Source organism: Ammospiza caudacuta, chromosome 3, assembly GCF_027887145.1.
Source record: "Ammospiza caudacuta isolate bAmmCau1 chromosome 3, bAmmCau1.pri, whole genome shotgun sequence".
Taxonomy (NCBI): Eukaryota; Metazoa; Chordata; class Aves; order Passeriformes; family Passerellidae; genus Ammospiza; species Ammospiza caudacuta.
Window position 1 is genome coordinate 36,803,793 of NC_080595.1, and position 14,134 is coordinate 36,817,926.

Consider the following 14,134-nt stretch of genomic DNA (forward strand, 5'->3'; position numbering starts at 1 on the left):
GTAATCTCTGCTCTCAGAAATGTCTGCAGAAAATAAATGCTCAGTTTTCAGTTGTGAAGAACTGAATTAATATAAAAAAACCAACCCAGAACAACTGAGGTTTGGTTTTTATATTTAATAGGGGAACATTTAAACATGCAGAATACTCTGTTCATCTGAATTGTGTCACAAGGTAGAACACTGGCAGGAAGCATGTACTGCTGCAGTACTACACAAGCCCTGTGTAAAAGGTTAAGTGGGACATGCACAACGTGAATTTCACCCTTAAGAAACATGAAAATTTTCAGGCACTCATGTCCTCCTCTGTGAAAATGAATAGTCATTATGAACACAGAGCTACTCCACAGTTGTGATGCACCACAGCCTATGCAGGTTCATCAATGATCACTTTTTAGGGAAAGCTCTGAAACACTATGCTCCTCAAGTGAAGCCCAGAGTTTTATTCAGAAACAGGCTGCCATATGGGATTTCCTCAGGCAAAATGCTGAATGCTGATGGCATATCCATTTGATTAAGGGAAATATGTAACATCTGAAATGTTCATATTCACAGCAGAGCATATTGCTCAGCTCTAGCACACCCCTCACGCTCCTCAGCATCACACAGTGTATTGAAACATCACGTGGTGCACCAGCAGAGAGGAAATGGATGCTGTAAAAAATACCTTCCTGAGGATGAACATTCGTGTGTGAATGACATTGTACCTGGACACTCAGCACAGGCTTACATTTAGTTACAAACAATGCAACTATTCAGAACCCAAAGATGTGAGCTTTCTAAAGCTTTTAGCACACTGACCAAAGCAGAAGCACCTGCCCTTTCTGTACTAGATAACCAAAGCTGCATTACAACTCCAGGCTCCAATCAATTTCAAGCCTTATCACATTATGTAGGAGCTCCTAAACTATCCTTATCAACAAAAGACCATCAGCCTCAGAAACTCTCCCAGCACATAGCACAGGAACAAGTACTGATCAGGAGAGAAGAAAAGCAAGTACTTCACCACCTTGATCTCTCCCCAGAATAAAGACCAGGAGCTTTTTCAATTTCAATTTCCAGTTGAAATTTCACTTTCCAAGAATTTTTTTATTCTTTCTATAAAATCTATGTAATAGAGTAGACAGAGAATACACATTATTTCAACAAGCCACCTGCCCCTCACTTTTGCCCTGTCTCAGCATAAAACACTGATATCCGCATGTCAATGGAGCCTGAAACAGAAAGTCAGTTTCTGATCAGGGATGGGGCAGCATCTGAACACATGAAAAAACAAGGAGATAATAATAAGTTATTATTACTATATTTCCTGTTATCCTTTTAATTGCTTTCAGCCTGACTGTGAAAGCAGAATGAGCATCCTGCCTCATTCACCAACCTGGAAAGCAATGCAAGATACCCACAAGAAATAAAAACAGTAAGAAGTATCAAGATGAAGCACAGTCTTCACTTTCAATGAGACAGCCAGCTCTCCCCTCTCTTTGGAACCAGCTGAACCAATTGCATCCCTTACCTGTATGGTTCCAGAGTCCTGCTGCCATAATACAATGCTTCTTCCCAGGATTCAAGGTTAATACAGGCATCCATGGCACAGTCAAGCATTTTCAGCTGGTAGATATTTGTATCTGGGAGATGACCCTTGTGGCTCCTCAAGAGATTCTGGCACCTTGCCAGGATATGCTTCCACTCTGTTATTGGCCTTAGTTAAAGAAATTTATTTAATCAGACAAAAATACAACTTCTAAATGCTGTTTAGCAAGGAGTAAGAGCCTCTAAGCATTACAATAGAAAAGTTGTCATCATTCCAGACTCTGCTATAATTCTTGAAAACATACTTAAATGCTGAAGTGGCAGCTTAGGTAACTGTGCTTTGCTTACATGTAGCAAAACAATTTCTATAGAAGGCAGTATTTTAGCAATAAATGGTAAAAGAAAGATGAAAATTGCAAGGATGTTTTAATACATTACAAAAATTCAAATAACTTTTATTTAGGTACTGAAACATTATTTACTTAAGATACTCCAGTTCTTAAAGCTGAGGGCAAGAGTCCATGGAAATGTCTTTTAAAAAGTCCCAGCAGCTAAAAGAAGAATTTAAAATATATATATATATATATATATATATATATATATAATGACTCACTCTTTTATGCTGCACATTTATTTTTCTAGAATTCTCATGAAATTAGAACCTTTTCTTGAAATGAATTAATTTTCTCCTTGAAACATTCATAAAGAGCACTGTGATTTTTCTTTTCATGTACAGCTGCACATTTCATGCATGAGAAAGAAAAGTATCACAGTTTTGATGTCTGACTGTAGTTCAGGACTAATGATCTTGGCAGTAAAGGAGATTTTCACCTCCAATGCTACAAGATTTTTTGTGAGATTTGAATACCAACCTCCTCCTTTTGTGAGAAAAGATAACCTTGCACTCACTTGATTTGGATAGTCCTTAGCACAAATCACTTTTTCCATTACATTCTACATGATTTGACTTCTCTGAGGACTGGTTTCTTTTCTCTCTGACCACACCTAATCTGAACTCCAAAACCTGCAATTTTCAAATGAGTATTACCACCTGTGATTGTACCCATGGGAGTCCCAGAATGCAAGCAGTCTTAGCACCAAAAAGATACTACTCACACAAGTAAGAAGAAATTAAATAAAGAAAAAATTAGACTTGCAGCAAGAGAAGTGATAACATTGATTGTATTATAGCCCTTTCCACACAATCAGCTCAAGGAAGTCCAGCAGTTATCTTCACAAATCATTGCAAGTACTATTCACACTAATCCAGAAATGAATTTAAAGTGTACAATGACAAACCTGTGATGAAGTAATTAGTCCATGTTGAACATGGGAATATTTACATACTTAAGTTTAAGAATGTGACCACCATGGGCCAGGATTTATAGCATGGTTGTTACAAGGCTAAACTAATTATTTGTGAATTGCTCTCATGCCCTTGGATTGAAAGAGCCATATAAGGGAAGGAATGTGTTATTATAAAATTGCACCTTAACCTTTATATCTTTGGCAAACATCCATGTATTCTTTACAACTGATTAAGGACAAAAACCAGAAGAATGAGGGATGTTATTTCCACTTGATACAATTTTTGTAGAAAGTACAAGCCACTGACATTCTTGAAAGATTACCATTTTAGCTGATGCACAGTATGTCTGCTTTTACTTTTCATTATTCTGCTTTGTGCATTCACCAGCCTCTGATAGTAGATGTGCTATACAACAAAACCTCTTGGACCAAATTTTCAGGTAAGTAAAATTGCAAGCTAGAAAATCTGCCCTCAGCTGCAACAGTACCAAAGAGCTGCATGTCCTGCACCAGCCCAGGAGGAGAGGAGGACTGCCCCAAGCAGCTCTGACTAGGAGTTTAGCATTTCAGCACCACATCAGTTACCATCAGTAGGTCAGAGTGTGGGAGTCACCAACTTTCCCAACTGCAGAAAGTGTTGGTTTAATTAAAAATTAATTTAAAATTTTTTAAAATTAATTTTAAAATTAATTTTAAAAATCATATTTGCAGGACCTAATAAATGTGTGCCTCAGTCTGCCAGGAAGGTTTTCTACTCATTATTGGCAAGTGGACAAAAGTCAAGTTCCCTATTCAATACTGCACTTGCCACTGCATGCCAGCTCACACTGCTGTTGTGGTGCAGTGGAAGGAAAGATGACAAATTTCAAATAGTCATGACTGGGAACAGAAGTTGAACAGACAACAAGAATAGATTTTTCCAGCCACTCCTGATGCCTTTTATTACCACGCATTTGATTAATTTTTAACTATCAGTTAAATCAGTAATCTTAATTAAAGACACTCGCAAAATACATTAATGCAATTTCTCCTGCAATTTAATACAGGAACATTAAATAGGACCAGAATTCTGACTGCATAGTTTAAGAACTATTGCACCTTAGTTAAAGATGCAATGTTAACATTGCAGGTTGAATGTGGGCCTTGAAGGTCTCTTTCAGTCCTGTGTGTTTCAATCCAGTGACTACAGAGGAACTTAAAACAAACTAGAAACTATGTGAGATTAAAACAAGGTGGATGATTGTTTCCCCTTTGCCAAAACTATTAATCTCTCTGGATTAGAAAGAAACAAACTCAGTGTAATGCATTGGGTTTTTTGTTACTGTATAAATTGTGATCACTTGTTTCCAGCCTGGAATATCACTATGCAAACTTGGTTTTCGTGCTGCCAAAAGAGTACTGGAAGATTAAATTCTTTCTAGTTTGAGAGAAAGCCCACGTTTCTGAAAGTGGTAAGGCATCTTGCCACAACAGGCCGAATTCCCAGTCAGGGAAATTCCACTGAATAGACCAAGATAAGAAAGAGATTAAAAAAACCCTAGTATTCTAGTAAAAATCTCCACCACTCTTCTGCTCATCTTTTCTTGGTTGTTGCTGTTCACTAATTTCTTTAATTGGATGGAATATCTACATGACAGCCATTAGACTCCAGTTCTGTTTATTATTGCAAGATCATTTCATTCAATTTGCTTAATTGCCAATTATTATTATATATTATTATATCTTATTATAATGATGCTATAATGTCTGCTGTGAACCTGTCTGTGATTATTTCCTTGTTATTGTCATTGCTGTGCAAAGAATGAGAACCTGTAAACATTCACACTGAGAGTAATGGAACAAAGAATTTAACTTTGCCCAAACTGAGCTTTCATTTAGAAGTGTATTTATATGAAATGGTGGGCTGTGATAGCAGAAATCCAAATCAGAGCCAAAATAACCCTTCATGTCCTTGGCAGTTGCTATCCCTGCCATGAAGCAGTTCCATTCCAAGCAATGAGAGACTCCATTATTAATACAATTAAGAATTTTACACATTTTAAACACCAAATGAATTCAAAAACATTACAATAAAAAGAATGTAAATGTTTGGAAACTAATCCCAAGAGATGAACTGCATACTAATGGGATCTTTTCACAACTGAATGACAGACTATAGCCTGTCACTGAAAGGATACCTTCTTTTGATTTTGGATATCTCACTTCATTTACAGCATCTTTGACTTCTTTCCAGGCATGCTCTTCACCAGCCAGTTTCTCAGCATCCTGGATAATAGAAACAAATGCATATAATGAGAAAAACAGTAAAATGACAATATGCGGTAATGACGAAAAAACAGGGTTAAAGGATTTAACTGTTAAAAGCTACTTGTAGAAACTGTATTGCTGTTTTCTATAAACACAAAACCCCCATTTCATCTGGAATTCATTCTCACCCTGTTTTGTAAGCAAATGAGATGATATAGAGAAATATTAATGTAAACTTGGAAACATTAAACACTCAAATCAGATATTAAGTTTGCAACAAGAACTATGATCAACCAGAAGAAAAGAATTAATAGCCTTTTTTTGCTATCAAAATGCATTGAGGAGATCAAATTCTTTCGAAGACCTGCTACTTAAGACTTCCCTTAAGCAGACTGTAGAAAGGATTTAGCAAGTAATTTTGCTTAACCACATGGTGATTACAGAGACAAACAGTGGGAGTTTAGCGTCATCCATTACAGTTATAAACATGAGGTTCCAGGAGAAGTGTACAACTCAGAAAAAATCTGAACTACCATTTCTTCATCACTATTTCTTCCCTACTCCATTGGATTCTACAAACAGCTACATTTTCCTATCATTTTCTCATAAAGAAAAAAAAAAGATTAATGGCTACAGCAGTAAAGAGAAAGTTTCCTATTTCAGCTCTCTAGCAGTGACTAACTGAACCGTAGGCAAACCACTTGGAACAAGCATTAAAGCATTTACAGACACAGTTAAGCATCTTGTGGGATTTCCAAAAGCATCTAGTTCTTCCATTTCCATTGCTAAAGAACTAAAATACCTTTAAAACTCGGGCCAGTAATACACTGCAGTTCATTACTGCTCTCTCCTTATAAAATGCCCTGCTACTTTGAATAAGAGGGTTTTTAAAGTGCAAAGTCTTGCAGAAATATTTTAAATTCAGTTTTAAAAAGATCAGTCTTCAGCAGGGGCAGAGGTCTGCAGAGGAACAGTAAAAGTGTGTTAAAATCTTACCAAGCACTTTGTAACCAAGAGATGCTCACCAGGAATCAAAGAAGCACCTCCACTGAAAAGCCCATCATCTGTAATTGCTTAGAATTGCATCATTTTCTTATTCCACTGCTCCCCATTTGCCATAAATTCAGAAAAAAATTACAGTGAGGATCAGCACTCAGTTTCACATTCAATTTGCAGTTTTGTCTTTCCATCTGCTTCATGAAACAGCAGACCTCTGTGGATTCCAAGATGATTAAATCAAGATTTAATCAAGGTTGTTCTCAGCTGCCCTACCTTCCTGTAGGGGCTTACAAGGAGGGCAGCCTGACCCCACTGCATTCTGAACATAAACTTCCCTTACAATCAGTTCTCTGAATGAAATGATCACCTGGAAATAATTTTGTGCAGAGCTGAATTTGCCACCAGAAGGGATAAGGTGAATGTTAGGACAAACCTGCTCATACCACAGAAATTTTATCAACACAGTGAGTGAACCTGCCCAGCCCTCTTCCAGCTTTGCAGCAGGTGGACACAATCTCCTACTGCCAATGTAACCTCTACTGATTTTTGTGGGACCACATGTAGTTCTGAACACAGCTGGTTAACCTGAAACAATCTCTTTAAAATGCCTTCATGGGTCAGGTGCTGCTCATCGACTGATCTAAAAAATAAATCCAGCTTATAAGATACTAATAATGACATCTGTGAAATCTTCCATTTAAGGAGCTACTAAACCAGAAAAAGGGTTTTAAATTCTCTTTTCTCACTAGCCCAAGTATCATTCAGAGTGTTTCTCTAACATGTTGTAAGCTTAGCAACTAAAACCTCAGAAGCATGGGAATTGAGAGAGATTTGTAAGTGAAAGAAGGAAAACAACTATGCAGCAAGGCCAAAGACTTAGGGCTCAATTTGCACATAGCAAGACTGATGGATGAATGACTGAAGTGTTCACTCAGATGAGATTAATCTTTCTCTGTCTAGTGCAGCTTTTTGAGTTCCTGTTGTCTTCTGGCATTTAATTAGCAGCATAAAGCAGGGCAAGGTTGGGGGTTCCAACCTTCACTCTAGTGCATAGAGTTAAGTAAACACTGGCTTCATATCCAGGTAGAGAATAGAGACAGTCTGCTGGACCAATAATCCCCAGCCCTCTCTGGATTCATGGTCTTTATCCTTTTTGTATGAGAGTTTAGGATGGACGGATCTGGGCAGGATGCCTGGCTCTGGGAAGGATTTAAGTCACAGGTTTCAATGAGATGTTTTCTGTGTTATTAAGATGAGGCATTTTAGGGATTGGCTGACATAAGAACAAACAAAGATTGTGGGAACTCAGCACATCCCTCTGGATGTCCAGAGTTGCCGAGAACCCTCTCGGGGGGCTCAGAGACCCTGGCATTCTGCCTGGAACACCTGGTGGCTTGACTTTGATCCTTCCAGCGAATTGCCACCTGTGTATGAGGATTTGAATGGTGCAAGAATAATGTATTTACAAGGTGAAAATATAGATTTTAGGGTTTTTGGTATAAGGGTTATGGGGACAAGATGGAGGAATCAGGGCGTGTCTTGTCCTTCTTTTTTCTTCTTGTTCTCCATTTTCTGCTGTGATGTTGGCACTTGGGGATTGGTTTAGAGTAGAAGTGCACTGTCTAACATAGGTGATGGGTATTGGAAATTAAAAGTAAATATGATATACATAATTTGTAGTATATAAAGACGACACCACCTCAGGGGCGGTCAGAGTGCTTGTGGCTGCCTTGCTGAACAGATCTCGGCTGGGCAGAAAGAAAATTTTGTAGATAAGAAATAATAAACAACCTGAAGACCAAAAGGTGAAGAGTCCAGACTCATTCTTCAGAGCGTGGGCTGCCTCAGAACCATCCTACGTGTCTTGGGGCAGAGACCAGACAGCTGACCCGAGAAAAGATATGACTAGCTTGGCATTTTACATTTCTACTGCTCTTCAATCAGATTTCCACACATGAAAGAAGTCCTGTCCTTTCCTAAATGATCTAATTCAAGCTATGGAGACTGTTTCCAAACAGGCAGCCAAGCAGGGGCTGCAAAACAACAGGAGCGGCTGTCACTGGGAACACTGCCTTCCAGCCTAATAAGCTTTCTCCAGGTAAGTTGTTTCTCTCCCTTGGAAAACACTTTCAAAGTCATGGCCATGCAGTATGATTAAGCCAGTTAAAAACACAAAGTTGCCTTGGAATTGAAATTATGAAAATAATTTACATGATTAAAAGTTATACTGAATTTTTAAAATTCAATCTAAGAGCATGGTCATAACACCTATGAAGATACAGCTTTCTGTGGAGTAACATCCTTTCAAACATCTCTTTTGAGATCAAGTTCCCAGTCAAACCTCCAGGAGTGCAGAGCTGCCAACAATAAAGATGGACTTTTTTCATTTATAGAAAAGAACACCAGCTGAAGAAAAAAAGAAGCTTTTGAAAAAGAAGGAAGAGCTGGCAATTTCTGCCTAATTATTTTCCTAATTTCTAACTCTGACACTAAACACGAGTTTGCTTCTCAGAAAAACAAAATATTTTTCTCTTGGTCCAAAAAACAATTAGACCAGATAATCTACTCACAAAGCATTAACAAAAAGGAGAGAAACAAGAAAACTGGAGGATATCTGATGAGGACTGCAATCTGTTTGAAGACTGGCCTAATATAAAATGATCTGTAGTTCTATCTTTAAGTGATAGAAAGTTTTATTATAAAAGCATCATCTCCTGAAACAAGTACAGACATCAGACACCACAGAAATAAGCATTTGAAAGTAATCACCTCTTTCATTCTCCAGTATTTCTATCTAAAAATTACTTCTCTCTCTATCTTTTCTGCTATTTGAGTCCTGAAGACATTCCATCCTTAATGGAACTGTCCTTAGAAAGGAGTGTAATCTACAAAGTACAGATAAATGCCTCTCTTGCCTTCCTGTTCCTTCACAGCACTCCTCTTCCCCCAGTTACTCATCTGTTTCTCATACTTCCTGAAAGTGCTCCCTGCATATTAATATCAGGCACTACTGCTATCACACACAGTGTTAGCAATCACTGTTCTTTGTGATCACAGCATTAAAAATCCTGATTGCTGAAAGATTCCCACATGGACAGCATGTCCTCTGAGAGAAGATATTTCTCTTACCAAAACAAGCACATGCTAACCAGTAAGCACCATTGCCCTCTCCCCAAAAGTGCTCCCGCAGCTCCCCCACTGATTGTTGTTATGCACTGCACCTCCAAAACCCTCCTGACCACCACAAAGATTTATTAAGGACTAGTTCTCCTTTCACATTTAGGTTACAGTATAGTTATGAGACATGGATTTTTGGTCCTCTATATAAAGTTCACCTTTCTCCTTATCATAGGTGGGGGTAGAGAAACAAGCCCCACATTGCCCACAGAGAGGAAACCATGAAGCACTCCTCACTTCCTTTCAGAGAAAGGAGAAGTGGCAACAGGAAAATCCAAATGGTAAATAACCCCTATACCTCTTTTTCTCCTTCCCAGCATTCCTCCTATTTGAAGTATGTCCAATGGCATCTTAATTATTTGCCTATTTTCAGAATTCAGCTATCCAGTCCCACATAGGCAGAAATAAGCAAAGCTTTGTAGGAGGCATTGGACTCCCAGGCTGCCCTGAGACAAGTGAAAAAGAAGGACTAAAGTTTTCCTGACAAGTATCTGCTCTTCTAAATATACAAATGGATTAAAAGACTGCAATGTAACCAGCAAATGTCAGTTTTACAAAGGATAAAAACATATAAACCATAGTTCGAACAGAAGTTTGGAGTCTAACAAGAAATATGACTGGATATGGTATTTTTGCAAGACTGAAAAATCACAGCAAATAATAATAATTTTTTCTGAACACAAAATCTATTTATAATAACAATAACAATCCTGTGTGACAGCAGCAGATAACCCTGTTCTCTCTTTATTGTGGAAGCTTATTTTTTAAGTTTTCTGAACTGTAATACTTTAACACCTTAAAAGCTGTAGATACCTCAAATACCTAACCATTTCATAGAAATTGTTGTCCATCACATATGATTTGCTTAATTTTTAATTTGAATTCATTTTTAATAATTCCTAATTTAAAAATTTAAGCAACTACAGATGGGCATCTGAACAGAACAGAGGAGCTCATACACATTTAAATTAGGGAATGACATTTTAGAACAGATCTCTGATACATTGTACTCTGAAAGCACAAATAATGATTTTCTATTTCTGCTTCTATTTTAAAGTGCAGGAGCTACTGCATGTTTGTTTCCAGTAAACTCAGTAACTCGTTGTTTTATGCCAGACAGCAAAAAAGCATTAAATGAGTAAAGACACTGCACATCTTCTGAAGTTTCCCTTTCAGGAAGATGAAGAAAAGTCAGTGAGAAAATGTGGTACACAAGCTGTGATATTGCAGCTATACTAAATTTCTGCCATGAGTTCTTCAGAGCAAAAAGGGCATGAGGTCCTGCCAGGCAATCACAGGTGCAGGCAGCTACAGACACAGCAAAAGGAAAAGCACACTTGAGCGCTTCCTCAAAACAGCTGAGGTCATCTCCTATGAAACATTTTATGGACCAAGTTTAAACCCAGAATCAGACTTCTCATCTCTTAGATTCCGAGGGCTGTGGTTTATAAAAGCCTGCAGTTTCAACTGAGGATTCACTCGCTGTCAGTCTTGTCAATGTACTTCATTAAGAACTACAAGTATGTGGAAATTATTAGTGCACACAGCACTGATAATTTCACATGTTGCGATTCAAGATTTACAAGGGATTTCTGAAGTTTTCAAAGCTCCTTGCCCTGCTCCATGAAAAATAATGTCAGATTCATAAATACCAGTTTATCTATCCTCTGCAACCCACATAAGATTGTCCTCACCAGAAGCCTTGTGTTTTCTGTCACATGGCTGGGATGGGACACATGGCAATTCCAAAGGTACTCTATTTGCAAACAAAAAACCTCTGTGTTTCCTGTAAGGCTCTTAGGAGGGGATGGGCTTCAACTTCTGAACAAATTGAATTTGTACTTTTTATTTTTGAATTCTCAGAGTAAAACAAGACACATTAGAGCTGGATGCTATATTGAATCTGTGCAGTTCATTGCTCAGTATTAGGCAGGATGCATTCCCTCACACAATCAATACCAGCTCTTCATGGATTACTGCCTCTGGTGTCTGGAAGTGCATAATAACTGCACAGGTTAGTAACACTCTACATCATATAGATATTGGAAAATGTAGCAGTTCTTCACACCATTCGTGTTTAAGTGCTCTACTTAGGCATTGAGACCAAGATGAAGGCCTTCCCACACCCTGCTTACAAGTAATGCAAAAAGACAAACACCTTGAGAGGGCAGTATGAATAACCTTCCCTTAACATTATCCAACTTAGTTACAACATTAATATATTTACACAGAAATTTAAAAGTGGCATCAAAAACAACTGTGAGAAATTTATTAAAATGAGATGCTTTCAATAAAGAAAAAGTTAAGATCAGCAAGTCTATTTTAAGAAGTCAGTTTAATTTAATAAAATTAAATGGGACTAAGATAAGTCCATCTTAGATTTAGTTAAGCCAAACTATAAGGTAGGAGAAGCAATCAGACAAATAATTCTCAACCTCTACCGCTGCAAGTCCAATATCTGCCAGGTTCACAATTCTGCACAGCAGAAAATAGTAATCCCATTTCTGTCAGAGTCATACTCCATTCTCCTTTACTGTAATCCCATTTCAGCTATTAATTTCTGTGACTTTTTTAGACACACACATTTTTAAACAGCCTTTTCAAAGATCACTGCATCTGTATTTTGTATGATACACAGGCAACCTCATAAATGTGAAGAAAATTTTATAGTGAAGAAAATGGACATAGTTCTTCCTACTGACTCCCTTGCTATATAGATTCAAGGGTCACATTAGCTTTCCTTGCCAGAGGAAAACACAATTTTTTCCATTTCTTTTGTGGGTGTTCAGACACCCATGCTGAGATTCATTTGCTCAAATGTAGATATTTGGGCCACCCTTCTCTATGATAAAGAAACACTCTCTGGGTGCAACTTGCATTATCCTAAAGCAGGCTTCTAAAATATGTCAGATGAATAACAGTCAAAGTGTGTTCATTCTTCTCCATTTTATCCATAAAGAAAGTCTAGAGCAACTAGCCCAGATGATGACAGTTATCCCGTAGCTGTCTGAGATGTGGTGAAACAAATCATAGCTGTAGATCCCCCTTTCAGATGTAGAACACCCTTGCAGTGGTGGTGCATTATATTTCAATAGGGCCAATTTAACAGCAATTCCAGTTACTCTCTATTTTTTATCTGTTCTCAGAAATGTTTATTATTCTTTCAGTCTTTGTCATCCATTAATTTTACTGGCAATGTTTTTGCAATTACTTTCATTTCATTCATGAAAATGCTGTGTACTCTACAAACAGAGTTATTATGAATACACTTTGGAATTATTTCATAAGCATTATATATAACTGATTATTATGGTGATTTAATATTTAAGTGTGTTGTCAGAACTTTAGAGTGTATATATATTTAGAGTGTGCATATAAAAAAATTCCTGTAGTAAGAGAAAATACACAGCTCAAAGTACTTATTAGTCTCAAACATCAGAGCCCAATGGAACTTCTTTAAACCCAATAATGCTCCCAGATCAAGTGTTATTATTAGAGCTTTTCTGTTTTACATGTACTCTTTGTGATAAAAATCTCAACAAATAACATTACAGACAGCATTTTCTCTCTTAAAAAGCAGTATAAAAGGATGCTAGGCTACTTAGCAAGAAAGCATGATAGTATCTAAAGACAGTCTGTCAAAATATAACAAATACACAGGGCTAAGCAGCTAAACTACATTATAGCATCTTGCCACCTGGAGACTCCTCAAATGAAAGGCACATGCATTTAATGCATTCTGAAGTCATTTCAGTCAAGTGTAAGTTATTCTGGTTGGTGCCCAAAACATTTACCATATTTCTTTTTAAACTAGGTCCCTTACATACTACTACTCTTTTCGGAGTCATACTTGCCCATCTTTGTGTCACACACAGCTCAGGCCCTGGGCATGACTGACACTTTGCAGACCCAAGACCTCAGTGCCTACCCCCAGTCAGGATGATGAGCAACAGGACCGAGTTTTGTGTCTGTAGCAGCACTGCCTTTATAAATCTCCCTGTGCCAGGAGCTTAGGGCTGACTGCACAATTCCCATCCAAGCAGAAATAAAAATTGATTGGACAGTGGGAAGAACAATAAATAGAAGTTCACTATTTATCAACTCATAAAAACCAGAAGTGAGGAAAAGCAAAGGAAATTACTTACAGCTTAGCAGGAGTGAGAGAGGGCCTTATGCCAGATCACCCAAAATTCTTGTCACGTTTGTAATTCCATTGTGATTTCCAGCATCAGTACAAAAACAAACCCTGTGTTAGTTCATCTACCTGAGCAAGGATACTGTTCAGCCTAATCCCTAGCAACAGTGAGACTGGTATTTCACACGCTGTCTCAGACATTACACATTTGCTAAGGCAATCTCTAGGTCTCTCAGCACACAAACTGACAGCTATAAGGCAAATCTTCTTTATTCCTTAATTCTGCAACCTGTGGAGATATGGAGTGCCACTGAGTGCATTTAGTGGCTCAGAAGAGATTTGTAGGTCCAAAATCCTCGGAATTTTCAGTTATTCACAAGGTATAATCCAATCCACATTCATCAATTCACTGAAATATGCACTTAAGTTTAAAAGCATATATAAATCCCATTGAAGTTAATATCTATGCAAATGACTAAATACTTCACTAAGTAGAAGTGTAGTTACTTGTGAAGTTCAATATATGCTTCAGTGATCTGAAGAACTTGTGCCCATTGAATTATTGGTTCTCACTGAAGATATAATGACATTAATTTAGATACTAGTTTTGAACTAATATCAAAACAATTTAATATCTTAATGCATGAGATACCACATGATAAAATTGTAGCTATAGTAATTCTGTTTTTTTAATGTATACTGCAATGTAAAAGAATAGTATTTACTTCAGCATGTGCTTTC

The 14,134-nt window shown here is 37.5% G+C and overlaps 1 protein-coding gene across 8 annotated transcripts in view; it reads right to left on the bottom strand.

Moving 5' to 3' along the window:
* The window catches only part of SMYD3 (SET and MYND domain containing 3), a 379,837-nt gene that overhangs the window by 43,416 nt on the left and 322,287 nt on the right, over positions 1 to 14,134 (bottom strand). For all 8 annotated transcript variants that reach the window (XM_058800809.1, XM_058800810.1, XM_058800811.1 and 5 more), the window contains 2 exons: positions 5,013 to 5,100; positions 1,511 to 1,685 (listed from right to left, as the gene is read on the bottom strand). In XM_058800809.1, the coding sequence (XP_058656792.1) occupies positions 1,511 to 1,685; positions 5,013 to 5,100 (263 nt within the window). The remainder of the gene's footprint in view (positions 1 to 1,510; positions 1,686 to 5,012; positions 5,101 to 14,134) is intronic.